A 27774-nucleotide genomic window follows, 5' to 3' on the forward strand; every position below is an offset into this window, starting at 1 on the left:
TGTTCCTCCCTCTGCAATATTTTGGAAGAGTTTGAGAAGGATAGGTGTTAGCGCTTCTCTAAATGTTTGGTAGAATTCACCTCTGAAGCTTTCTGGTCCTGGCCTTTTGTTTGTTGGAAGATTTTTAATCACAGTTTCAATTTCAGTGCTTGTGATTTGTCTGTTCATACTTTCTATTTCTTCCTGGTTCAGTCTCAGAAGGTTGTGCTTTTCTAAGAACTTGTCCATTTCGTCCAGGTTGTCCATTTTATTGACGTATAGTTGCTTGTAGTAATCTCTCATGATCCTTTGTATTTCTGCAGTGTCAGTTGTTACTTCTCCTTTTTCATTTCTAATTCTATTGATTTGAGACTTCTCCCTTTTTTTTTTTTTTTGATGAGTCTGGCTAATGGTTTATCAATTTTTTTTTATCTTCTCAAAGAACCAGCTTTTAGTTTTATTGATCTTTGCTACTGTTTTCTTCATTTATTTTTCATGTATTTCTGATCTGATCTTTATGATTTCTTTTCTTCTGCTAACTTTGGGGGTGTTTTTTTGTTCTTCTTTCTCTAATTGCTTTAGGTGTAAGGTTAGGTTGTTTATTTGAGACGTTTCCTGTTTCTTAAGGGAGGATAGTATTGCTATAAACTTCCCTCTTAGAACTGCTTTTGCTGCATCCCATAGGTTTTGGGTCGTCGTGTTTTCATTGTCATTTTTTTCTAGGTATTTTTTGATTTCCTCTCTGATTTCTTCAGTGATCTCTTGGTTATTAACTAGTGTATTGTTTAGCCTTCATGTGTTTGTATTTTTTACAGATTTTTTCCTGTAATTGATATCTAGTCTCATAGCGTTGTGGTCAGAAAAGATACTTGATACAATTTCAATTTTCTTAAATTTACCAGGGCTTGATTTGTGACCCAAGATATGATCTATCCTGGAGAATATTCTATGAGCACTTGAGAAGAAAGTGTGTTCTGCTGTTTTTGGATGGAATGTCCTATAAATATCATTTAAGTCCATCTTGTTTAATGTATCATTTAAAGCTTGTGTTTCCTTATTTATTTTCATTTTGGATGATCTGTCCATTGGTGAATGTGGGGTGTTAAAGTCCCCTACTATGATTGTGTTACTGTCGATTTCCCCTTTTATGGCTGTTAGTATTTACCTTATGTATTGAGGTGCTCCTATGTTGGGTGCATAAATATTTACAATTGTTATATCTTCGTCTTGGATTGATCCCTTGATCATTATGTAGTGTCCTTCTTTGTCTCTTGTAATAGTCTTTATTTTAAAGTCTATTTTGTCTGATATGAGAATTGCTACTCCAGCTTTCTTTTGATTTCCATTTGCATGGAATATCTTTTTCCATCCTCTCACTTTCAGTCTGTATGTGTCCCTAGGTCTGAAGTGGGTCTCTTGTAGACAGCATATATACGGGTCTTGTTTTTGTATCCATTCAGCCAGTCTATGTCTTTTGGTTGGAGCATTTAATCCATTTACATTTAAGGTAATTATCAAAATGTGTGTTCCTATTACCATTTTCTTAATTGTTTTGGGTTTGTTATTGTAGGTCTTTTCCTTCTCTTGTGTTTCCTGCCTAGAAAAGTGCCTTTAGCATTTGTTGTAAAGCTGGTTTGGTGGTGATGAATTCTCTTAACTCTTGCTTGTCTGTAAAGGTTTTAATTTCTCCGTCAAATCTGAATGAGATCCTTGCTGGGTAGAGTAATCTTGGTTGTAGGTTTTTCCCTTTCATCACTTTAAATATGTCCTGCCACTCCCTTCTGGCTTGCAGAGTTTCTGCTGAAAGATCAGCTGTTAGCCTTATGGGGATTCCCTTCTGTGTTATTTGTTGTTTTTCCCTTGCTGCTTTTAATAGTTTTTCTTTGTATTTAATTTTTGATAGTTTGATTAATTTGTGTCTTGGTGTGTTTCTCCTTGGATGTATCCTATATGGGACTCTCTGTGCTTCCTGGACTTGATTAACTATTTCCTTTCCCATATTAGGGAAGTTTTCAACTATAATCTCTTCAAATATTTTCTCAGTCCCTTTCTTTTTCTCTTCTTCTTCTGGGACCCCTATAATTCGAATGTTGGTGCATTTAATATTGTCCCAGAGGTCTCTGAGACTCTCCTCAATTCTTTTCTTTTCTTTTTCTTTATTCTGCTCTGCAGTAGTTATTTCCATTATTTTATCTTCCAGGTCACTTATCCGTTCTTCTGCCTTAGTTATTCTGCTATTGATCCCTTCTAGAGAATTTTTAATTTCGTTTATTGTGTTGTTCATGATTGTTTGTTTGCTCTTTAGTTCTTCTAGGCCCTTGTTAAGCGTTTCTTGTATTTTCACCATTCTCCTCTTCATCTGGTAGGTCTGGTGGGTTTTTACCTTGCTCCTTCATCTGCTGTGTGTTTCTTTGTCTTCTCATTTTGCTCAGCTTACTGTGTTTGGGGTCTCCTTTATGCAAGCTGCAGGTTCGTCATTCCTGTTGTTTTTGGTGTGTGCCTCCAGTGACTAAGGTTGGTTCAGTGGCTTGTGTAGGCTTCCTGGTGAAGGGGACTAGTGCCTGTGTTCTGGTGGATGAGGCTGGATCTTGTCTTTGTGGTGGGCAGGACTATGTCTGGTGGTGTGTTTTGGGGTGTCTGTGACCTTATTATGATTTTAGGCAGCCTATCTGCTAATGGGTGGGGTTGTGTTCCTGTCTTGCTAGTCGTTTAGCATAGGGTGTTCAGCACTGGAGGTTGCTGGTCGTTGAGTGGAGCTGGGTCTTGTCATTGAGATGGAGATCTGTTGGAGATTTTCGCCATTTGATATAACGTGGAGCTGGGAGGTCTCTGGTGGACCTATGTCCTGAACTTGGCTCTCCCACCTCAGAGGCACAGCCCTGGCGCCTGGCTGGAGCACCAAAAGCCTGTCATCCACACAGCTCAGAATAAAAGGGAGAAAAAAAGAAAGAAAGATAAAGATAAAATATATTAAGATAAAATTTAAGTTATTAAAATAAAAAACAAGAAATAGTTATTAAAAAATTTTTTAAGTAATTTAATACAAAGAAAGAAAGAAGAAAACAACCAAACCAAAAAACACATCCACCAATGATAACAAGTGCTGAAAACTATACTAAAAAAACAAAAAACAATAAAAAAGGACAGACAGAACCCTAGGGCAAATGGTAAAAGCATAGCTATACAGACAAAATCACACACAGAAGCATACACATACACACTCACAAAAAGAGAAAAAGGGAAAAATATATATATATATATATCATTGCTCCCAAAGTCCACCTCCTCAATTTGGGATGACTCGTTGTCTATTCAGGTATTCCACAGATGCAGGTACATCAAGTTGACTGTGGAGATTTAATCCGCTGCTCCTGAGGCTGCTGGGAGAGATTTCCCTTTCTCTGCTTTGTTCGCACAGCTCCTGGGGTTCAGCTTTGGATTTGGACCCGCCTCTGCGTGTAGGTCGCCTGAGGGCATCTGTTCTTCGCTCAGACAGGACGGGGTTAAAGGAGCAGCTGATTCGGGGGCTCTGGCTCACTCAGGCCGGGGGGAGGGAAGGGTACGGATGTGGGGCGAGCCTGCGGCGGCAGAGGCCGGCGTGACGTTGCAGCAGCCTGAGGCCACTGTGTTTTCTCCCGGGGAAGTTGTCCCTGGATCACGGGACCCTGGCAGTGGCAGGCTGCACAGGCTCCTGGGAGGGGAAGTGTGGAGAGTGACCTGTGCTTGCACACAGGCTTCTTGGTGGCGGCAGCAGCAGCCTTAGCATCTCATACCGGTCTCTGGGGTCCACGCTGATAGCTGCGGCTCACGCCCGTCTCTGGAGCTCGTTTAGGCGGCGCTCTGAATCCCCTCTCCTCGCGCACCAGCAAACAGAGCGGCAAGAAAACGTCTCTTGTCTCTTCGGCAGCTCCAGACATTTTCCCGGACTCCCTCCCGGCTAGCTGTGGCCCACTAACCCCTTCAGGCTGTGTTCATGCAGCCAACCCCAGTCCTCTCCCTGCAATCCAACCGAAGGCCGAGCCTCAGCTCCCAGCCCCCGCCCGCCCCAGCGGGTGAGCACACAAGCCTCTAGGGCTGGTGAGTGCTGGTTGGCACCGATCCTCTGTGCGGGAATCTCTCCGCTTTGCCCTCTGCACCCCTGTTGCTGAGCTCTCTTCTGTGGCTACGAAGCTCCTCCCCCCCGCCCCCCTGCCAGCCCCCATCTCCACCAGTGAAGGGGCTTCCTAGTGTGTGGAAACCTTTCTTCCTTCACAGCTCCCTCGCAGAGGTGCAGGTCCCATCCCTATTCTTTTGTCTCTGTTTTTTCTTTTTTCTTTTGCCCTACCCAGGTACGTGGGGAGTTTCTTGCCTTTTGGGAGGTCTGAGGTCTTCTGCCAGCGTTCAGTGGGTGTTCTGTAGGAGTTGTGCCACATGTGGATGTATTTCTGATGTATTTGTGGGGAGGAAGGTGATCTCTGTGTCTTACTCCTCCGTCATCTTGAATCTCCTCTGCTAGCAGATAAAGTCTTATCTAACACTTAAAACATCTTCAATTCCCTAAAAAGGAAACAAACGATCAAAACCCTTAAATTTCATACCTGTTTAGATCTTTTGCAAGTAATTTTGAAGATCTCTTCTCTTAAGCTAAATTTAGCCCAAACCCCAGTTTTTTAAGTTTGGCTAATGAATGTCTGTAAAAATCCATTCAAATTTTAGGAAATACATGTAAGCCTTTCTAATAGCACTCTTCTTCCACTCAAACTTTTTCCTTTTCTTTTCTTTCTTTTTTTAAAAATCATTTCTTAGCTTCTTCTTAAGTCATAGTTTGGAGTTTCTCTTTTTTTTTTTTTTTTTAAACCCAGATTTATAGAATTGCCATTACATGATGCTATCTTTTATTTTTAATTCAATTTAATTTTATTTATTTATTTTTGTCTGTGCTGGGTCCTCGCCTCTGTGCGAGGGCCTTCCCCAGTTGCGGCAAGTGGGGGCCACTCTCCATCGCGGTGCGCGGGCCCTACACTATCGCGGCCTCTCTTGTTGCAGAGAACAGGCTCCAGACGCGCAGGCTCGGCAATAGTGGCTCATGGGCCCAGTTGCTCCGCGGCATGTGGGATCTTCCCAGACCAGAGCTCAAACCCGTGTCCCCTGCACTAGCAGGCAGACTCTCAACCACTGCACCACCAGGGAAGCCCTGGAGTTTCTAATGAAAATGTCTGACTAAACATGTTGCCTATGCTTGGTAAAAGATAACGTTTGTTTACATATGATTAAGCTAGTTAAGTTGAAAAACACATACTTTGAGAGGTAAAATCTCCTGACTGAGTGTTAATTGTTTAAAATCTAGAATACATTGAAAGAGTGAACACTTCATATAAAAATCTACAGAACATGGCTGTAGTCAGAGGGAAATTTATAGCTTTAAATGCCTTTATTGTTAAGCAGGAAGCCTAAAAATACACAAAATTTGTATTTTTCTTGAGAATTTTAAAAAAGCAACCAAAAAATAAAAAGTTAAAAGAGGGAGTAAGGAAGGATAAAAATTTAATGAAGTAGGAAACAAACAGATAAATGAAAGATATAATAATTCTTCAAAGCCAGTTCTTTGAAAAGACCAGTAAAATAGTTGAATCTATCCTTATCTTTAGTAAGGAAAAGACTTAAAATATTAGGAATGACAAAGAAGCTTAAGCAAAAATATGGACAAGATTAAAATTATTATTAATGCAATTCTGTTGAAAAAGTTAAAAACCTAGAGGAACTGGATGATTTACTAGCAAAATACAACTGATCAAAATTGAAGAAAGAAGCATAAGGAAACTTGAATAGACAGATTACCATTGTAAAGATGGTTCAATGTCGATTAATAAAAATTAAAAGGTACTATCACTAGATAATTGCATAGCTGGATTCTATCTTACCTTTAATAATATAACTTCCAATATTATTTAAACTATACCAAATCATAGAAAAAAATGAAAAACTCTTCATTTTCTAAAGCCAGAATAGTCTTTGTACCAAAATATGAAAAATTATATAAAAAAGAAAACTGTAATAAATCATACTTATGAATATAGATATTTAAATAAAATACTACTAAATAGAATTCAGTATGGTATAAAAAAAATACCAGGCAAGATTCATGAATAGGAATACAAGGGTGCTTCAATATAAACAATCTATAAATACAATATAATTTGTTACATTGACAAGGAAGAAAACCATATAATAGGGTCAGTACATGCTAAAAGGGTCTTACATAAAATTCAGCAGTTATTTCTAATAAAAATTCAAAGTAAGAATAGTAGAAGAAAACTTCATTAAAGAGCTTCGTACCTTTTTTTAACCAAACAATCCAAAGTAGGCATTATTTTAATTTTATTTATTTATTTATTTAAAATTTATTTATTTATTTGTTTATGGCTGCGTTGGGTCTTTGTTGCTGCACGTGGGCTTTCTCTAGTTGCCGTGAGCGGGGGCTACTCTTCGTTGTGGTGCGCGGGCTTCTCATTGCGGTGGCTTCTCTTGTTGTGGAGCACGGGCTCTAGGCACATGGGCTTCAGTAGTTGTGGCTCACAGGCTCTAGAGTACAGGCTCAGTAGTTGTGGCGCACGGGCTTAGTTGCTCTGTGGCATGTGGGGTCTTCCCGGACCAGGGCTCGAACCCGTGTCCCCTGCATTGGCAGGCAGATTCTTAACCACTGCATCACCAGGGAAGTCCTAACATTATTTTAAATGGTGAAAGGTTAATGCCATTTGTCTTAAAATAAGAATAATATTACATGTTCGTGAAAAAATTGTTCACCTAATAAAACCCTAAGTGATTCTAGCAAAAGCAAACGGAGAGCAAAACCCTGCCAGAATTAACAAGGGACTATGATAAGATGGCTGAATAGTAGATGAGCATACAAAAATAATCAGCTTTTCTTTACACTGGCAATAGCAATCTAGAAGTGGAAATAAAAAGCTATTCAATTCACAATAGTAGAAAACCATAAAATACTTAAGGATAAATCTAACAGGAAATTTACAGGATATATATGAAGAAGATTGCAAAGTCTTATCGAAAGATCTAAAACAACTGAATTAATGGAAAGATATGATTTTAAATAAGATTTAGTATCCTAAGGTGCGAATCACATCCAAACTTATGTATACATTTAATAAAATCACAATACATCTGAATGAGATTGCTTTTGGAATTTTATTAAACCGAACTTAAATTTCATGTGGGAGGAAATATAAAAAGTAGTTAAGAGTACACACTTTGTAGACAAACTGCCTTGGTTTGAATTCTTGCTCTATTGTTTATTGGCTGTGTTATCTTTGGAATGATATTAACCTTTTCTAACTTTCAATTTTCTCATATTTATAATGGGGATAGGGTTGTGATGAGTATTAAAGAAGTTAATACTTGTAAAATGCTTAAAATAGTGCCTGGTGCATAGTAAGCACTCAATATTCATTAGCTATTATTAGTATTATTTATATTATTGTTGTTGTTAATATTGTTATTATATAGAAGACTAAGTAAGCAAAAAGAGACAAAAATTTATGAAGAAGAATCGTGCTTTGTCAGGTATTAAGTCATACTTAAAGCCATTAAAAAACCTAAACACCAAAAACTCAGCAGAATATTAGTGTAGGAATAGAGAATGGATCAGAGGAACCAAACAGAGAGCCCAGAAATAGATCTTTGGAAATATGAGACTATGATAGATGATATATAAATTGAGTGGAAACATCATTTAATAAATTATGTCTACTATCCAACTAAAAGGAAATAAGACTACATTCTTATCTCACACCATGTATAAACATAAATCATACCTTGAATAAATTCTTTAATTTAAAAAGAGTAATAAACATTTTAAAAGAAAATTTAGGATACTATCTGTATAACCTGAAAGCGCAGTAGTATTTTTTAACCAGTATACTAATTGCAGGTAGATATATTGACTACATGAAAAATTTAAATTTTGCATATGACAGATGGTACATACATAGTAAAAATAGAAACAGGGAAAATGTTTTAAAAATATTAAAGAAAAAGTTGTTAATATCTATACCTTACAATGAAAAATGAATTGATAAGAAAAGGACAAAAATCTGGTAAAAACAGGCATTTCACAGAAGACAAACCCCACGTTACCAATAAATATTTAAAATTTCACCATTATTAAGGAAAATGCAAATTAAAATGACAAGTTAGCAAAAATTAAAATGTGATGATACCTATTGTTGGTGATGATGTGAAGAAAAGTAACAGTTCCATCAAATCTTGCTGATGGAACTGTTACTTTTTTAAAAAAATAAAGTTATTTATTTATTTTTGGCTGCGTTGGGTTTTCGTTGCTGCGCGTGGGCTTTCTCTAGTTGCGGTAAGTGGGGGCTACTTTTTGTTGCGGTGCGCGGGCTTCTCACTGCGGTGGCTTCTCATTGCGGAGCACGAGCTCTAGGCGCGTGGGCTCTAATAGTTGTGGCTCGCGGTCTATAGAGTGCCGGCTCAGTAGTTGTGGTGGACAGGCTTAGTTGCTTCGAGGCATGTGGGATCTTCCTGGACCAGGGCCTGAACCTGTGTCCCCTGCATTGGCAGATGGATTCTCAACCACTGCACCACCAGGGAAGCCCTGGAACTGTTACTTTTAAAAGTTGTTTTGTAAAGGATTCTGGCAGCAGTATCTTTTAAAAAGAAAGAAGACACATACCTGTGACCATGCTGTCTCATTCATGAGAATATATCTCACAGAAATAAAATCACAAAAGCTCAATGATTTATGTACAATGGTGTTATCAGTAGACTTTTTTTTTTTTTTTTTGGTAGCAAATGCCAGGGAAGATCACAGAGCATCTGACAGAGCTATGTTTTGTTTGTTTTTTTTTTTAATTTATTTATTTTTTATTTTTGGCTGCACTGGGTCTCTGTTGCTGCACCTGGGCTTCTCTCTAGTTGAGGCGAGCGGGGGCTACTCTTTGCTGCGGTGCACTGGCTTCTCATTGCGGTGGCTTCCCTTGTTGTAGAGCACCGGCTCTAGAGCGCAGGCTTAGTAGTTGTGGCGCACGGACTTAGTTGTTCCATGGCATGTGCGATCTTCCCGGACCAGGGCTCGAACCCGTGTCCCCTGCATTGGCAGGCAGATTCTTAACCACTGCACCACCAGGGAAGCCCGGAGCTATGTATTTTGAAATACAAAATCTTACACTTCCAGTCCAGTCTAGTCCAGACTGCAAATAAATGTGGACCAGTGAATTCAAGCACAGAGCTTCCTGAAAGGAGCTTGCATCAAGCTGCTTTCTTATTATAGAATTCTGGTGTTGACTCATCAAGAAGGTTACTGTGGTGTTGATTGCTAAAATATTTATTTGTCTAACTAGGTGTTCTTCATTCAGTAGTACCGCAGTCAATTAGCAGAATGTGGGGATTTAAAAATAGTCTTCTTATTTGTTTGTACTGCTGAAACATATTCTGGTGGAAATTTCAAATCAAATACTACAGAGTCATCCCCAAAACATGAAAAAGTTTCTCAGAAAAAAGAAGGTAGAGAACTGGCATTCCCTACCCTCCTTGCTTCTTTTATAATGAGAAGATAATAAGATGAATAAAAATATCATAGCACAATTTACCATGGCTAAAATGTTTAATAAAATTAACTAACCATCTCTAGAGAGGTAGCATTTGGAAGGTATCTAGATCTTGTCTGGGAATATGGTGTCACCCTTAAGAACCTTGACTTTTAGTTTCAAAACATGTGACTACATACATAGCAACCTCAACAAAAGTACATCTGGTAAAGGCACGCGAACTTGGGACTTGAATGCACAGCTTCCAATTCTAAGTCTGATTCTTTTCCGATACATTATCCCTTGTACGTTTCTTACAATCATATGCTAATAAAGGCTATATTTTCAGGCCTTAATAAGAATCTGCCTTTCCTTTAATAGGAGAATGGGGCAGAGTATTACATCAGGTAAGCATTCTACTTAAGGCCAAATGGAAATGAATGATGTACACAGATTGTTGGTAAATATATCATTCTAAAATTGCAAATCACCAAAGTTTGAGTGCGCATTATGGACCAAGCTCTTTATATGAAGTTACTTCAAATTTTTGCAACTGTTAAAGGAAGGTACTATTACCCCCATTTACAGAGGGAGAACTGAAGGCCAGAATAGACTTGCCCAAAGCTACTTATCCAGTTATTAGCGGAAACAGAGCTAGAAAATAAGTCATTGTGCTCTCTGGTCAATGTTGCCATTCATGTTCTCTATTTTGTTTTAAACTTTATTTTAGAATTAAAAATATTCTACTTGGATTGGCCCATTTCATTTCATTGATTTATATTTTTTGAATTGCTTTGTATATGACATATTCTTAATTCTTATACTGAGCACCCTTTATAAAAGACGGACTATAATTACACCTAGCTTATGGTTAGGAGAATTAAGTTACAAAGCTGTTAAGCAACTGAGATTTCACAATAAGCCTGCAGAGCAGGGTTCAAATCCTGGGCCCCACGCTATGCAGTTCAGTATTCCAGCTTTGTTACTTATTGAACCATCACCATTAGCATAGTTTACATGACATCCCAACAGCTCTCTAAATGGGCACCGCAAACATAATTCAGATTCCAGCTCACCAGTGACTTGGGAGCAGAGACGCTTGGATTCAGTTCGTCGTGGCATTTTCCCAGGGTGCACCCAACCTGGAAATTCTCCCAAGTATGAGGGGAAATTTCACACTGAGAAATCCCATTCTGTCTAAGGCAGGCCAAAGAAGATGACCAGTCACTTACTAGGCATCATGCCAGGCAGGCCTGGGGCACCCCAGGGATGCAGGCGTGGCTTCTGACTAAACGTGCTGAACAGACCAGGCACGGGGCAGAGTACATTATCATAGGAGCTCAAAATTAATAGCGTTCTGAAAATAAAAATGAAGCAGAGTAGCTTGTGGTTATAATTGAAATAGATTAACTTGGTACCAAGAAACCATCTAAGCAATTCCTTCCTTGAATCCCTCATTTTCTTAATGTATTTTTCTCCTTTCCCCGGACCAGTTCCAGGTCAGGATTTGAGGAGTGATACTCAAAGGAATGGCTATTTCCGGTCGTTTTTGGAGGAAATTGATGGTTTTCCATTCGATCTGAACATGTAAAGCCTAAGCTCACTTGAGGATCTTCCAATTTCTTTCTCTAATATTATGTTTCAGCCTACTCATATAGGAAAGAAGCAAGAGAATGTTTTTTTTCCTTCTCCCTCCTATTTCCTTGGCTTGTTTAAAGGATGAATATTACAGGCTCCTGTGAGAGAAATTTGGCTGAAACAGCCTCTTATTTATTCTGTCTTAAGAAAAGAAAATTATTGAAATAAATTGCATTTGTATTCTTTGGACATTTACATTCACTAGGGATATTTGCTAAAGTGTCAATTATAGTTCCTTATCTTCTATCATTTCCAATCTTTCCCTTCACTTTTCTTGTCTCTTTATGCTGCCAGTATCTTCCTGCTTTTTCCTACAGATGTCTACTTCTTCTGACAATTATTCCTTTTCCCATTTTCTTTCTTTTCTATGCTGTACACCTTTCTTATTTTCTTATATGCACCTGTTTCTTTGTCACTTAATGTTTGTTTACCTTTCCTTCATCCGTTCTCTCCTTTTTTCTTCCTTCATTCCACAAATCTTTGTTAAACTCTTGCACTGGGCTAGGATTCTACACCCTCCAAATCTATAATCCCCTAAGTGTAACAGTGTTATAAGCGTACCATCAAAATAACCACTGATATTTCTAAATTAAAAAAAAAATAGAAATTTTAACTGATTTAACTGATACTGTATTGAATTCAAATTTGAAAAAAAAAACCTCCAATAATTCCAGCAACCTCTGGTTTTTTAAGATCGTGTCAGAGGGTTTCCCTGGTGGCACAGTGGTTAAGAATCCGCCTGCCAGTGCCGGGGACACGGGTTCAAGCCCTGGTCCGGGAAGATCCCACATACCGAGGAGCAACTAAGCCCGTGTGCCACAACTACTGAGCCTGTGCTCTAGATCCCACAAGCCACTACTACTGAGCCCACAAGCCACAACTACTGAAGCCCGCACACCTAGACACCTAGAGCCCGTGCTCCGCAACAAGAGAAGCCACTGCAATGAGAAGCCCGTGCACCCCAACAAGCAGTATCCCCCGCTCGCTGCAACTAGAGAGAGCCCGTGCACAGCAACGAAGACCCAATGCAGCCAAAAAAAAAAAAAAAAAAAAGATTCTGTTAGAAAATGTGCCTCCTTTACAAAAGCCTGCACTCAGTCTATTCATATAAGATAAATTATTCTTTCTTTTCCTCTAAAAGATTTAATTTTTTTAAAAGGGAATGGGATATGGGGAAGGAAAATATGGTGCAGCAGAGAAGAAATACACATGTGAGCCATTTTACTAATTGCTCTAAATTGAGTACAGAGGTTGTGCTGCATAGAACTGCTCACTAAAGGCTTAAAGGCTGAGTTGCTCCTGGACATGCTCCCTTAGCAAGACTGAGATTTAAGACCTTGGGTGTGGAATTTAGCTGTAGTCCTTGTTATTTGGATGGAATCCTGGTTATGTGGCCTGGTTCATGAGTTGAACAAAAAAATTCAGTCCAGTGGAAAGAAATGAAGCACTTCGTTTCACGTGTCTCATAACTACAGAAGGTCCTCCGCATCACAGTGCTATATGGGTCTCAATGACCTCTCTGTGTTGCATTTCTCCAGTGCCTGAGTAGCTAGCTGCACTGGGTCCTGCTGTATCTCCTCCAACATGTCAGCATTTTTTAAGTCCCATTTTTGATCCTTTTTGGTCCCCTTAGCTCAGGAGTATTGACAGCAGCCATTCCTTGGGGGCAGTGGCTGGCATGGTTCTAAGCCTACAGGAGCTGCCAACTAGCTCTTAATATGAATGATCATGTACTAATTTACCAGCTTTGTGAGTTTACAGTTTTGTGTATGAAGTTCTATTTGACTTTCATATGGTGGATAACAGAAACAAATGGACAATATAAGTACCCATTTTGACAATTTAAATACAGGTAATGTTCATGTCAGGTCAAGGAGAGCTGATGTGCTGCTTCTAGATTGTGAAAGAAAAAGGAGGAATAGAGTGGAAGAGTATTTTTAATAGAGGGAGAGAGAAGAAGGTGGCAACAAAAGAAAAGAGAAGATGTATGGGGATGAGAAAAGAAAAGGCAAAGAACTTGTTTTGAATTAAAGAGAGAATCCTATCCATCTAACTCGTCACATTCTCAAGTCTCAGGGCAAACCTCACCTATTCCAGAAAGCCTTACAGCATTTTCTATCTACTTTACAATACTTCTATATTCTGAACAATTAATTTGCCAATTAATTGCATATTGTTTTATTCTCTTAAAATGGTTAATTGATTCTTTGGGATGTTTTTTAGCTTTCTCCAGGATTATGGCTTATTTTCCAAGTTAGACTTACAATGACTGCAATTTGAAGATTATTTCTTATAAATTCTAATCTTTTACAATGTCTAGCATGGTTGTTGCCACAGAGTTCATTAACTGGAGAAGGGATGACAGGATACGTGTGGCAGGGAGGTGACAGGAGAGACAGAGCGGATGGGGAGAAGACATAAGAATGAGGTGGGAGGATGGATGAGGGAGAAGGCTGTGTTGTTTGGGTGGGTAGGTGAGAGAAGTGTGGAAAAGAGGTGCCTTGTACCCCTGGTCACTGAATATGCTTAGATACTGCAGGGAGCTGTAAATGGTATTCTTTTAGTTTCTCTTATTAGGAGGTTTATTCATCTTTGGGGATTTCCTTTTAAAGGAGTGAATTTAAATTGAAAGGAAGTGCACTTTAGCACATTAATAGCACTTGGGTTTGTAAAATGGTCAATGGATGATATACACACGTCTTTACGTATCATAAATATGCATATGCTTTACTTTCTGATATTTTCCAATTCTTATTTAATTATCATAAATAACATTTGAAAAATTAAAGTTTTCTTTATAAAATTTCAACAGTGTTTTGAGCAATTGAAATGCATTTAAAATAACTGAGATGCGGTGTTTACAATTTCTGCTGTGGTTAAAGCAGAAGTCTGATATACGATTGCATTTGAAGGAAAATGTACCTTTCAAATTCAGGTCCAACATACTGACAATTCCTCTCTGTCTATTTTTGATAACAGGACATCTCCAAATTTGCAGAGAAAGACAACATAGTTCTTGGAGATGGTGGAATCACATTGAGTGGAGGTCAGCAAGCAAGAATTTCTTTAGCAAGGTGAATATCTGATTATTGGTCCAGCGAGCATTTGTTGTAAATATCATGCATGTAAAAATTATAGTTGATTCTCTATTTCTTTATATTCTGTTTCCGGAATTGAAAAATGCCTGGGATCTTATAGGTAACAGGTTAAGAATAACCTTTAAGAACTATAGTTAATGATATAGTATTCATGTCTGATAAAGCTGATGGCTTTTTAAAAATGCATACCCTTATGTTGGTGTGTGTGTTTGTTTGCCTCATGACATGATTTACTACAAATGGAAAACCCTGGCACTCTGCCTAGCAGAGTGAAAGAGAAGATGTAAATTTTTATTTAGTCCTTCATACAGTTCCTTGCTTGCCCCATCCCAAAATGTACACACCTGCTCTAGGCTTCTGTTTATGCTTCTTGGTTTAGATAAACATAAATTTTCAAAATTTTCAACATAACTAATTAATCTCATGACAGAAATAGCAGGGCAAATGATGTCACTTAGCTAAAAGTCTGTAATCTTTAAAGAAAAATAAATAGGACAAGCACATCTAGTATAGTGGGGGCTATGGTGGTCCCTTGGTGGAGACATTCTTGGTCTAAGCATTTTGAAGTGTCAAAGGGAAGTGTATATATATGTATAGTTAATTTGTGTCAAGAAGAAACCTTTGTGGTTAAATTGTAACTGTCAGTTTAAAAAATTATTGGTGATGTGGTATGGCAAATGTTACTCCAGTTTTATTTGAACTAAATTCTTCTTACTGTGTTGCCGAAGTTGTTAGCAAGAAATCACCTTGACCTATTGATATTCTGGCTTCTTTCCCTTACTTTCTTGTGCTTTCAAAAGCTGGGGCAGGAAACTAACTCACTGAGCACCTACAGTTGCCTAGTACTATTCTGGGTTGGGTGTGCATGAGTACATGTGTAATTGTACTTAATCCCCATATCACTCTGCCAAAAAAGGATTGTTCTCCCCAATTTATAGAAGAGATAATGAGATAAATGAGAAGGTTAGATCTTAACTTGCCAAAATCCACACTGGGAAATTCTAGGGTTACAGTTTGAATCAGGTCGTCTTGACTCTACATTAAGCCACGCCTTGATCTTGGGATTACAATGTCAAGTAATAAATCAATAGATATGGATAATTCACAGACAAAATAATAGTTTCTAAATAACTGAAAGTTGATTAATCTGTGAGCCAAAGTAAGACTTGTCTTAAACATCTCATTTCAAATTTAGATAAGATATGCTCTATGGCTTCAGGCATTCAGTATAGAATTGAGTTTGTATTTACCAGTTGAAGATTCAGTTTTATTATAAAATGCACACAGTTTGAGGCATTAAAGAAAATAATTGTTTATTGCTATTCTGATCTGAATGTGTCATATATTGTCCATTTGGGGATGATGAATATGTTATTTCTGATCTCTTGAGAAACTGTGGTCATAGATGCGTAGGAGAGAGAGAAGAGCTGAGTAAGAGAAGGAAGCCCTCGAGGGTACATTTCGATGGGGGACTTTTATCTAGTTCTTAACGTGTTATCTTCAAAAATAATTTACACTGCAAAGGTTCTTCTAGATTTTACTTTGACTTTTTGTCATTTCTGTTTTATAATTATTATTATTATTGTTATTACTTCTCTTAGTTACCTGCTGACTAAACACAGTTTCCTTTTTTACAGAATTATACGTAAACACTGAATGCTATGTGACTGGCACAGGTATAGGGTAGTAACAACCACAGCTGAAAAAAGTTTAAATGTTATGAAGAAATTGCCTCACTTCCGTTCATATGGGACCATATCTTCATCTTATTACTGTCCTAAGATCAACTTAATGAAGATTTTACTTGCTCATAAAATTTTATTTTTTAACTTAGAAAATAGTAAAATTTTCTAAAATTTTATAATATAAAACAATATGGGTATACATTTTCATTGCAAATTTTTCATCCTTCACTTGTGTGGAATTTTTAAGAGTATGGTCCAGAAACTAAGACTGTAAGGACCAAAGAGCAATATCAATCATACAGCTGTAACAACACTGCTATCAATTTGTCGTTAACAGTCAACACTGGAAAAATATTAAAAAAATAATTTCACATAAATGCTGCAATTTAGGTGCTGTCTCTGACATTTTACAGGTTTGAAACAGTCTATTCTTCTTTGTTTCCCACCAAAATGCAGGACCTTTGAGGGCAGAGCTTGTGTAATTTTTACCATTGTATTCCCAGCGTGTGGCATAGTGCTTGGCTGTAAATAGATACTATTGTTAAAAGGTTTTCTTTTTCTTTTTTAAGGTAATATTTAAAATTGTATGTATGGTGTGATTCAGTTTGTAACTTTTGTAACTTCAAGTGTATGTCACTTATATTTAGCAAAACCACTTCAGCAGTTTTTGGAGTATTGCGAAAAGCCATAAAAATCACATATGACTTATCTTTTTGTTCTTCACTTAAAATCATCTATACCAGAAGACATGGGAAATATTGAAGGAATATAATTTCATTTCCATTTTCTTTTTAGAGCAGTATACAGAGATGCTGATTTGTACCTATTAGACTCTCCTTTTGGATACCTAGATGTGTTAACAGAGAAAGAAATATTTGAAAGGTATGTTCTTTGAATAACTTATTCATGCTAAAAGACAAGAAAGAACAACTATACCACCATAGGCTGCATATTATTCCTTGAGAAATATGTCCACCATTGTGACTCAGAATGACAAAATGTAATGTAGCCACTTATTCAAATCTGATCTTCCCTCCACGGTCAAGATTAAAGATCACGTCCACTTTTCTGTCCACCTTATGCTGAACCAATTTTTCCCATTATTACTTTAACAGTCACTATTTATGTAGTTTTTATAGTATTATTGTCTTGTGACATAGCTTATATTATTTTAATTGATTATTATACTTAAATTTTTCATTCACTTTTTTCGTGTTAGTATTTTATTTTATCTCCTCCTTAGGTAGTAAACTTCTTAAGGAGCCAGAGAAACTGAATGTTTTAATGTTTTAATATAGGTGAATGCTCAGACTATTCATCTACCTCAATACCTCCTTCAGAACCTTCTCCTCAGTCACACAAAGCTCGGGGTATACATTTCATTGGAGCTCCCATTAGGGCTCAACGTATGTGAGGTTCCTAACAGGAACAGTTAGTTATATAACTTGATTTTAAGGTTTCAAAATGATTTCATAGACTATAAAGTAGTTTATTCAGAGAATTATCATGATTCATTTTAATCAATAAGGATGTAGATTGTGTGTGTATAAAATGGCCATATTATTTCTAGAAGCACCTTTCCTAGAATTTAGCGAAATTTAATGCCTATGATACTATTTTTATAGTCCTGTAACTATAAGTACCTTCTTACCAATATAAACTTTGCTAGTTATGTTAGTATGTTAGAGTATAGACTAGAATGATACCTCTTTCTATCAATATATAACATAAAATGTTTTAATGCCAAAAAGAAATTGGTCTCCCTTAGATGGTTCTAGAAAGGATTTACTTCTAGACTTAGAGGGAAGTTTTGTTGGAGGAGGGTCAAATTTATTATCCAATTCTCATGTTTGTTATTGTTGTTGTGTTTTTAACAAATCAAATTAGTCTTAATATAAGCTCTTGAGGACAAAATTTGTGGTCAACTTAAAATATAAAAGGAAATGAGTGGAAAATTTAAAGAACAAGAAAGCTCTGACATTTTAGAAGACACGTAGAAATATAAACCCTGAGGAATCTTAAAGGTCATCTAACGATTCCCTCATTTTCTAGATGAATCAGCCATGACCCAGAGGGTAACCAGTTCGTTCAAAGTCAAATGTTTATTTAATATCAGATATTTAATTTCATTCTAGGTCTGTTAACACTCAGCTTTATAATGTAGCATACTATAATAATTCAATAATACAGTATTTCATGCCGTAATAATTCAAGAAGTGCAAATTAGTTACTATTGCATATTTACTTTTAGAATTATTTTAAGTATAATAACATTGTATGATAGAGGTTTTATACAAGAATAGGTTAATAAAATGTTAAAATGCAATATATATACTATTGTAATAAATTGTTTATAAAATTAATATTTATATATTTTTATATTCTTAAAGCTGTGTCTGTAAATTGATGGCTAACAAAACTAGGATTTTGGTCACTTCTAAAATGGAACATTTAAAGAAAGCTGACAAAATACTAATTTTACATGAAGGTAGCAGCTATTTTTATGGGACATTTTCTGAGTTACAAAATCAACGGCCCGACTTCAGCTCAAAGCTCATGGGATATGACACTTTTGACCAGTTTACTGCAGAACGAAGAAATTCAATCATAACTGAGACTTTACAGCGTTTCTCACTAGAAGGAGATACTTCTGTGTCCTGGAATGAAACAAAAAAGCAATCTTTTAAACAGACTGGAGAGTGTGGTGAAAAAAGGAAGAACTCCATTCTCAATTCAATCAGCTCTATGAGGAAATTTTCAATTGTACAGAAGGCTCCATTACAAATGAATGGCATCGAAGAAGATTCTGTTGAGCCTTTAGAGAGAAGACTATCCTTAGTTCCCGGTTCTGAACCGAGAGCGGCGATCCTGCCTCAGAGCAACATGATCAGTGCTGGTCCCACATTTCAGGGACGAAGGAGGCAGTCAGTCCTGAACCTTATGACCCGCTCCTCAGTGAACCAAGGTCAAAGCATTCACCGAAAGACAGCAACATCCACACGAAAAATGTCATTGGCCCCTCAGGCGAGCTTAACTGAAATAGATATATATTCAAGACGGTTATCTCAAGATACTGACTTGGAAATAAGTGAAGAAATTAATGAAGAAGATTTAAGGGTGTGTATAAGTAATCAGTGTGGTGTTTCCGTTTTTTCCTTTCTTTTTTTTCTTTTGGCCACAAAGAGTGGGATGTAATACATACTATGTAGCAAAACTTACTCAAATTTGAGTGTAGGATGAGGTTTATTTTTAAGATTCCCAAAGTCCAAAGTATGTAAATTATGTAAGCAACTTCGAAATGTGAAAGAATCAACTATTTCCTTTTGTGATGTCTCTCACCGTAAGATGTAAGTCAAAGCAAGGACTAATATTGAGTCCTTTACGAAGCAGTGATAATCATTATTATTAATGAGAAAAATTATGAATTATTCTAAATCTGTTTCATTACCCTCCTAAAACCTCTGTGGGAAGAGGTGGAGTGAAAACAAATATATAAACAAGTAATAGCTTCAGTTATTGAGAGACAAAGAAATGTTGCTGTATGCAGGTAGCCTCTATAAGGTATATAAACATCTAGTCTCTCAACAGGACTAACATTCTGGCTTATACATCGGTCTTGCCTGAATTTAGTTAATGTGAGCTTTTTTATCGTTTAAATTTGCATTATACATAGGATTTCTGGGCAGGTTTCTTTCTTTTTTTTTTTTTTTTGAGTAGGAACTCTCTTTTTTTAAAAAATTTTGTTTATTTATTTTATTTATTTATGGCTGTGTTGGGTCTTCGTTTCTGTGCGAGGGCTTTCTCTAGTTGCGGCAAGTGGGGGCCACTCTTCATCTCAGTGCGCGGGCCTCTTACTATCGCGGCCTCTCTTGTTGCGGAGCACAGGCTCCAGATGCGCAGGCTCAGTAATTGTGGCTCACGGGCCCAGTTGCTCCATGGCATGTGGGATCTTCCCAGACCAGGGCTCGAACCCGTGTCCCCTGCATTGGCAGGCAGATTCTCAACCACTGCGCCACCAGGGAAGCCCTGGGCAGGTTTCTTTTAAAGAAGGTATGTGAAATTCAACATATACTAGTGCCAACGTTCAGGTAGAAAGTCTTTTATGTTAAGTTCTAAAGAATAAAATGCTTTTATTCTTAAAATAGGAGGCAATAGAAAAGAGGAGGGTTTTTTTTTTTTTAAACTAGAAAAATTCCTTAAGTGCCTTGGATGAAACAATGTTGTAATAAATTGATACGTTTAATAGCATAGATCAATTAAGAGTAGTGTGACCTTTGGCAAGTCACATGTCATTTAACGTCTCTGGGCCAAAGTTTCTTTGTTTGTAAAATGAGGGAACAGAATAGATGATCTCTAAAATACGTACTTTCAGTGTTTCTATAATCTTAAAAAAGGTTTCCTAAAAGATAATTTATCTGTATGGTTTTAATACCAATCCGAATGAATTTCTCAAACCTGATTCTATAAGTTTAATTGTAAAGAATGATCACTTTGACTGATAATAGTATTTATTGATTGCTTCTAGTGTCATGAGCATATTCTTAGAAGGTACCTCTCATTATTCTCATTTATAGATAAGGAAACTAAATTTTAGAGAAGTTCAGCTGCCTGAATTCAAGCAGCTCCTAGGAAGTCAATGATAGAGTCCAGATTCAAATGCAGGTTTACTTGACTTCAAAAATTTTTACATCTAACCAGTGTGTCATATTCCAATTTCCTAGGACCCTTTCTTTGATGTTCTAGTGCTTCTTCTGTGAATTTTGTTGACTTTATAAGAAACAAAACTATCCTTTCCCTTTGAAATATCTGGATTTTCTCTCTTTCAAATTATTGACCTATAGCTCTCAAAGTTAAGTCAAGGACGGTTCTGGGAAGCTTCAGTTTGCTGGTACCATTTATTTGATAAAATGTGTGACACTGTTAAGCATTAAAATGGTAAAATTGTTCAAAAATAATACAGTTGTTTTATCAGCAATATTACATTCAGAGTTTGAAGAATCGCAGTGTTTCTCAGTTTTCAAAAAGCTATGTTGCTCCAGTGGACATTATATTGGCTGTGGAGTGACATCACCTGTGTCATTCATAATGGTTTATATTTGTTGAAATTCACTTAGTTTCAAATAGTAATATTCCTTTATTTCCACACATTCAAAATAAAACCACAGTGCTGGTGTGAACCTGTATTGTCTCATTGTAATAACCATGATTCTTTTTTTCAGGAGTGCTTTTTTGATGATGTGGAGAACATACCAGCAGTGACTACATGGAACACATACCTTCGATATATTACTGTCCACAAGAGCTTACTTTTTGTGCTAATTTGGTGCTTAGTCATTTTTCTAGCTGAGGTAAGAATTTTCTGTTATTAAATATTAATGTGATTTAAAGTTAAATTAAGAATAGTTTGGAAGGATATATATATATATATATATATATATATATATATACACATGTATAAATGTATATATATACATAAATATAAGTGTGTATGTATATATGAAATTTTATATCATTATAATGATATGTATAGTTCTTCTATTGATATTTTATTACTTCATACATAGCATATAAAATATACTTAAGCACATATCTTCTATATGAAGAGTTTTTAATTGAGACATTCAAAACCTCAAAGTAGAATGTCTTTATATGAACTGAGTTTAAACAATGAAAATTATTCTGTACTAAATATTAAATTCATTTGGCTCTAGATATTGCGTTATTAAATATGCCAGTGATGAATCACCACCTTTAAAAGACTATCTCCTCACAAAATAAAATAAATATATATTAGTGGCTTAGAAATCATTTTAAACAAGCCTTTCAGAGATTCAAATCACCCATTTGCCTACAGAATTCTTTTGTCTTCAGTGCCACCATCATGGTCTCTTTACCATGCTGCTGCTGTCCTTCACATCACCAGGTTAAAATAAAAGAGGGGGGCAGTAGGTCACAAGTTCAGTTCTGCATTAAGGTAAGAGGTTTCTGAAGCTGGTTGGTGAATGAGGTTTTTCTCTAGATCAGAAGCAGCCACTTAAATGCGAAAAGAGGCTTGGCAGAGGATGTCTAGGGGTGAAGTGGCTTTGAGGCTGGATGGAGAATATTTGCCCTCCAATTGTCGAACGGGGGCAGTGTTAACTCAACACCAGTCAAGGACTTCCCATGAGGGGTTTTGGGATCAGTTTCGCTAAACCTTCTTATTTTTCAACAGAAGATGAAGATACAGACTTTTTCTGTAAAAATTTCCCATTTTTAAGTGTGGGTAGTTGGTTAAAGTAAAACAAAGAAATGAACACTACGTGGGTACAAAAAAACACATCTGTGGTTTGGATTCAGCCTGTGAATGACTACTCTAGATATTTATCTCGGAGAATACTGCTGGATGTGTCCTAATATACAGCCTGAATCCAACATAAAGGCCCAGGCTGCCTTCAGGGGAGAAATGACCCAGGTGAAGTACTGCCTCTCCTGAGGGCAATTATATACATACCTGAAACCCAAACTTAAAACTACTTCATTGTCTTATTAGGCTGTTTCTAACCTCAGTTAAGAAGTCTACATAAACTATTATCACTCCTCCTTGACCAAGTAGTGTAAAATATTAAAGGTATGTACCAAAAGTTGTACATACCACTTCACCTATAAAGTGTTGGTTTCCATTTGATCGTTGAGTTTTGATGATATCTCTTCTTTTGCTCTACTACTATTTTAAATTAATGAAACAAATGGAGGCTGAATGTGAGATGCAGTATTGCGTAGTGCCACCTCTGGACTCAGACTGATCTGGCTGTGAATTCTAATTCTGTGTTATTAACACTATGACACTGAACAAGTTAGTTAACCTCTCTGAGCCTCAGTTTCCTCACCTATAAAATGGAGGTTGTAATAGTACCAATTTCAAAGGTCATTTTTGTGGGTTAAGAGATATCATGATTATAAAGCACTTACTGTAGGGCTTGGCATATAATGAGCAATGCTAATTGCTATTCTTACTAATATCCTTAATGTCTATCATCATTATAAAGCTCAAGCTAGTTTGAGGTGGACAAGTCCATGACAGAGATATAGTGAAAATTTCAATAATTCCTTTTACAGTGTAACAAAACTATGGGGTTGAGTAACTTGAGACTCTCACATGAGATAATGAAAATTGCATTGAAATGTATTTTTAATTTACCTCATTAATCTCTGCCAATCATGCCAAATGACCAACATTAATGTGAATGAAACTCAGTCCTGTGCCACAGTTAATCTCAAACCAGCCCTTTGTCACTGTTAATGATTTGAATCTCTTCATTGAAAGATCAACATTACTTGACTGTCTTCAGTTTAGTTTTATGAGAAAAAATGGTCCTATCTGAATGTGGTGGTGATTTATGTTCACTTACAGGACCCTTGTCCCATGTAGAGCTGTAGAGCTGAACTTACGTGACTTTCAACACAGTGTATAGTTAATTAATTAGAGACTGAGCATTGAGCCACTGAACATGTGTACAATATTATTAGCTCACTTACTCAAGAAGACAGTGGTCCTTTGTCTTTAGGCTAGAAACCAAACTACAACAGAGGATGTAAATGTTGTATAACTTCCCATTATTAGTTGAGCTCTCACAATTATAGCAAGAACTTTTCTTTTTAATGGACAAAAAAAACAGTAATGTCATTTTCTAGGCAAGAAATAATATAAAAAATTATGAGCCTTTTTTGGCCCAATATCCTGAAGGCATTGCCAATTGCCTGGTTCTCAAAATTTTGAATAACAAAAACTTGGTGATAGTAGAAAAACAGTAATTGTTTTCATCATGTGCACAGTTATGCAGCTAAACAAATCATTCAGATGTTCACAATTCTGTCACATCTTTGAATCAAAATTTCCGTAATTTTACTTTTAGACTAAGCTCCTTTCTTAATACCAATGTGCCTCTTCTCATTACCATTGAAATATCTCATATGTGCTTTGCATCATGGTACAAGTGCTAACCCAGGAAGATAGTTTAGGTCTTTTAAACTTTATTTAGAGCCTCATACTCAACATGATCAGAGAACCTAAAGAAAAGTTAAGATACATTTCTTCCTTTGTGGAAGTGATGTACCCATTTTTAGTTTTCATAGGGGCCATACTTCAATCTAGATTTTATAATTTTATAGAGTACGTTCAATAAACTTCCCTTTTAGAGTATGAAAGTAATAACTTTTTTTATTTCTTCAAAGTGCTAAACTGAAAAAATTAGTTTGGTCTACTCGGTTTGTTACCAATTATCATTAGAGTGTCATTTTGATAAAGGAGTCAGTCTACCTTATATTTTTGTACTGTTTTCTTTACCATAGAACAATAAAATATCTTCTGTTAAGTTCTTAGATATTAGCAACAGGGATATAGGCTTTTAAATTTCTATTATGTTGGTCTCTCTAGTGCTCTAACTTGGCAGTACAGCATTGACTAGATAGAGAAGAAACGCAAATTATACAGTAGGAAGCAGTTTCCTCCTTCCTTTTACAACAACCAGAGGGTATTATTGTTGCCTGGAGTATCTAAAGATCCAGTTTAGTCCTTTTATTCCTGAGAGTTTTAAGAAAAGTGTCAGAGAATTGCTATATACTATTCCCTTATGATTTCCCTTCTGTTTGCTAATGAGGAATCACTAGGTGGCTTTACATTATTAGTATACGCAATATATGCTCCCATAATACCTTAATGATAGTTATACCTTTATTGATAGTAGTACTTTTCAGGCAGCATTACTTAGCAAGTGTCTATGTTTTAGGGCGTGATTTAACCTGCAAAGCATTGAAATCTACGATTAAGTCATAACAAGGTGTCACTTTACTATTACTGCCTGTCATTCATTCAGCCACTTACTCATTCAACACGTATTTTTTTAGTTCTTTCAGTGTGTCAGGCATAATTCTATATGCTGTGTATACCATGAAGAACAGAATGTACAGATAGAATACACTAATGTACTTATGTTAACAGAACATTCATAATGCTGTGCTCCTTTGGTGAAAACTCAAAATGCCAATACTATTTTAATGGTAGTCATTTACACACAGATCTCCTTGTGTGACTTGGGAAGAGCTCTGAATTCTGCATTTGTACAGAACTTACAGAATGAATTGGTTCCGGTTCTTTATCTTTATCCTACATAACATATCATGATATGTTATGCTTTTTAAAATGTTTTCTATGTGATTAGTATATAATTTCTCTCTGTTGACATTGGTATTTTTTATTTTTTTAAAAAACCATTTATTTATTATTTATTTGGTTGCACTGGGTCTTAGTTGTGGCAGGCGAACTCTTAGATGTGGCATGCATGTGGGATCTAGTTCCCTGACCAGGGATTGAACCCAGGCCCCCCGCATTGGGAGTGCAGAGTCCCAACCACCGTGCCACCAGGGAAGTCCCTGTATTTTTTATTTAAGTATACTCTTATTTATCCCTTCCTTTATTTATTAAGTACAGATTTACCAAATGCCTACTGGTTACCGGGTGTTGTTTTAGACACTAAGGCTACAATAGGAAAGAGGACAGAGGATAAATACATTTTGATGGAAATAATCACAGAGTGTAACAAGTGCCAGAAGGAAATAAACAGTGAACTAATATAAAGCTGGGCAAAGGAGGGTAGACAGGGAAGGCTTCCTGACGAAATGACATTTAATTGACACCCAAAAGATAAGAAGGACTCAGACATGCAGAAACTGGGGCAAATGCAGAGGTCTTGGAAAAGTTTGGTAAATTATGGAAACTGAGAGGAGGCCAGCACAGTTGGAACAGTGGGAGAGAGAAGTGAGTGGCATGTCATGTGGTGACATTGGAAAAGTAGGCCAGAAACAGGTTTGCAGAACCATTGGCTGAAGTAAAGAATTTGGGTTTTATTTTAAATGCAACAGGAAGCCTTTGAAAGGCTTCATTCAGGGTATGATATGACTTTTTTATGCTTTAAAAAAGATCACTCTGTCTGCTATATGGAAAATGGATTGGATGGGGACACGAAGGGAGGCCGGAACATCTGTTATGACAGGAAGGGATTGCTGTTATTAACTAGGCTCAGCATCCAGAGTGTTTAGAACCTTTAAGTCATATTTAAAGGCCTCTGAAGATATTCCACAGTGAAGTATTTAGGAGTGTCTTTTTTGTAGTTCATTAAAGTTCTTCATGATAGAATATTGGACCGTTATACCTCATTTGGTTGTATTCACGTTTTTGAACCTTTTCTATACCTGGTCTTGGCAGTTTTCTTCTCTTTTCATGCCTATTTTCTTTCGTTGTGAGTATCAAACTTGTACCTAGCCAGGTTATGTCATGGTAGGGTTCCTCCTAAGTCTTGAATATATTCTTGCTCTAGTTCTCCATCACGTCTTATTTTCGAAATCATACTGTTGGTGTTTTACTATATAGATGATCAACCTTCATCTATCACGTCTCCAAAGATGTTTACTAGTTCATTTAGCAAATAAGTCTTTCAGAAAGAGGCACTTAATTCCTCTTTCCGTATGTATATGCTGTATATTCTATCCCCGACATGCCATTATTTTTTAAATCATAGAGACAAATTATCTATATAATTTAAATTGTGACCTAGCTTCTAAATACTGGCTACTTCTTTTTCATTTGGGGTCATTTGCAAAGTTCGTGAATCATCATGTTGACTGTTCATGGATCTATCCTTAGAGAACACCATCATCAGACTCCTGATACCTAGCATGGGTATATAATAAATACTCTGGCTACACCCCTATCTAACTAACAGTTTTAGTCTATTCATGCACTGTCCAGTACAGTAGCCACCCGCCAGCCATGTATGACCATGTAAATTAAATGAAATTATTTAAAATGAAACACAATGTAAAATTCAGTTCCTCAGTCACCCACACTGGTCACATTTCAAGTGATCAAGTGCCATGTGTATTAAGTGGCAATGATACTGAACAGTGCAGATATTGAACATTTCTATTTTTGTAGAAATTTCTCTTGGACAGTGCTGATCTAGACGGGACCATTTTCTATGTGATATGGAATGATGTTTAAAACCCTGAAAGAGCTGAAAATAATGACCTTTTTGCTTTTCCTCGAATCTTTCAGGACTGTCACTCTATCACAAACTGTATGAACTTTATAACCTCAGACATTTTGGAAATTAAATGTTAGAACTTGCTTGCTTAATTGTTTCTATATGCCCCAGACATTTTCATTAAAGTCATTATGTCAAGTCCTTGGAAATGTTTTTGTTCCAGTCAATAAAAGTAGTTTGGGTTGGTGGTTCCACAAGTGGTCTCTTCCGCAAGTGGTCTCTATTCACAAGAGCCAAGAAATAACTTTATATTACACTGATTAGATCAGTGTCTTTGAACAACTGCTTTGGTTATTGTAAATATTATAAAATATTTATTTCTGGGATTTACTCACATTCAGAGAAGGTTAGAATGCCAACATTATTGACACTTCTTTCACTGGAACAAAGAGGGACTATAATAACCAAAGAGTCACTCAGAAATATACCCTTATCTAGGTTCTTGAGTAATTTGATTAGTCTTAGGAAATCGGAAAACATTTGCCCTGGAACAAAGACTTTTGAAATAGCTAGATTATTGCTGTGTTTCTTGTCATTTTGAATTCACTTGAATTTCAAGGAAACAAAGGTGGGTTTTTTTTTTATTAATATGGTTCATATAGGCTATGTGTATAATGAAAAAAAGTAGGAAAGTGAGAATGATGCTATTAGATTTTTCATTATTATACTCCTATCTGATATGCAAATTTACCTAAAATTATATACTATTTAAAGTATAGAACTTCATAATGTAATTTCTTAATTAATGTTAATTATT

At 36.5% G+C, this 27774-nt stretch overlaps 1 protein-coding gene across 1 annotated transcript in view; it reads left to right on the forward strand.

Moving 5' to 3' along the window:
• The window catches only part of CFTR (CF transmembrane conductance regulator), a 233003-nt gene that overhangs the window by 137623 nt on the left and 67606 nt on the right, over positions 1-27774 (forward strand). Inside the window, exons 15-18 of the mRNA XM_068549816.1 lie at positions 14136-14230; positions 16735-16821; positions 18330-19056; positions 21159-21287. Of these exons, the coding sequence (XP_068405917.1) occupies positions 14136-14230; positions 16735-16821; positions 18330-19056; positions 21159-21287 (1038 nt within the window). The remainder of the gene's footprint in view (positions 1-14135; positions 14231-16734; positions 16822-18329; positions 19057-21158; positions 21288-27774) is intronic.

Source organism: Eschrichtius robustus, chromosome 8, assembly GCF_028021215.1.
Source record: "Eschrichtius robustus isolate mEscRob2 chromosome 8, mEscRob2.pri, whole genome shotgun sequence".
Classification (NCBI taxonomy): Eukaryota; Metazoa; Chordata; class Mammalia; order Artiodactyla; family Eschrichtiidae; genus Eschrichtius; species Eschrichtius robustus.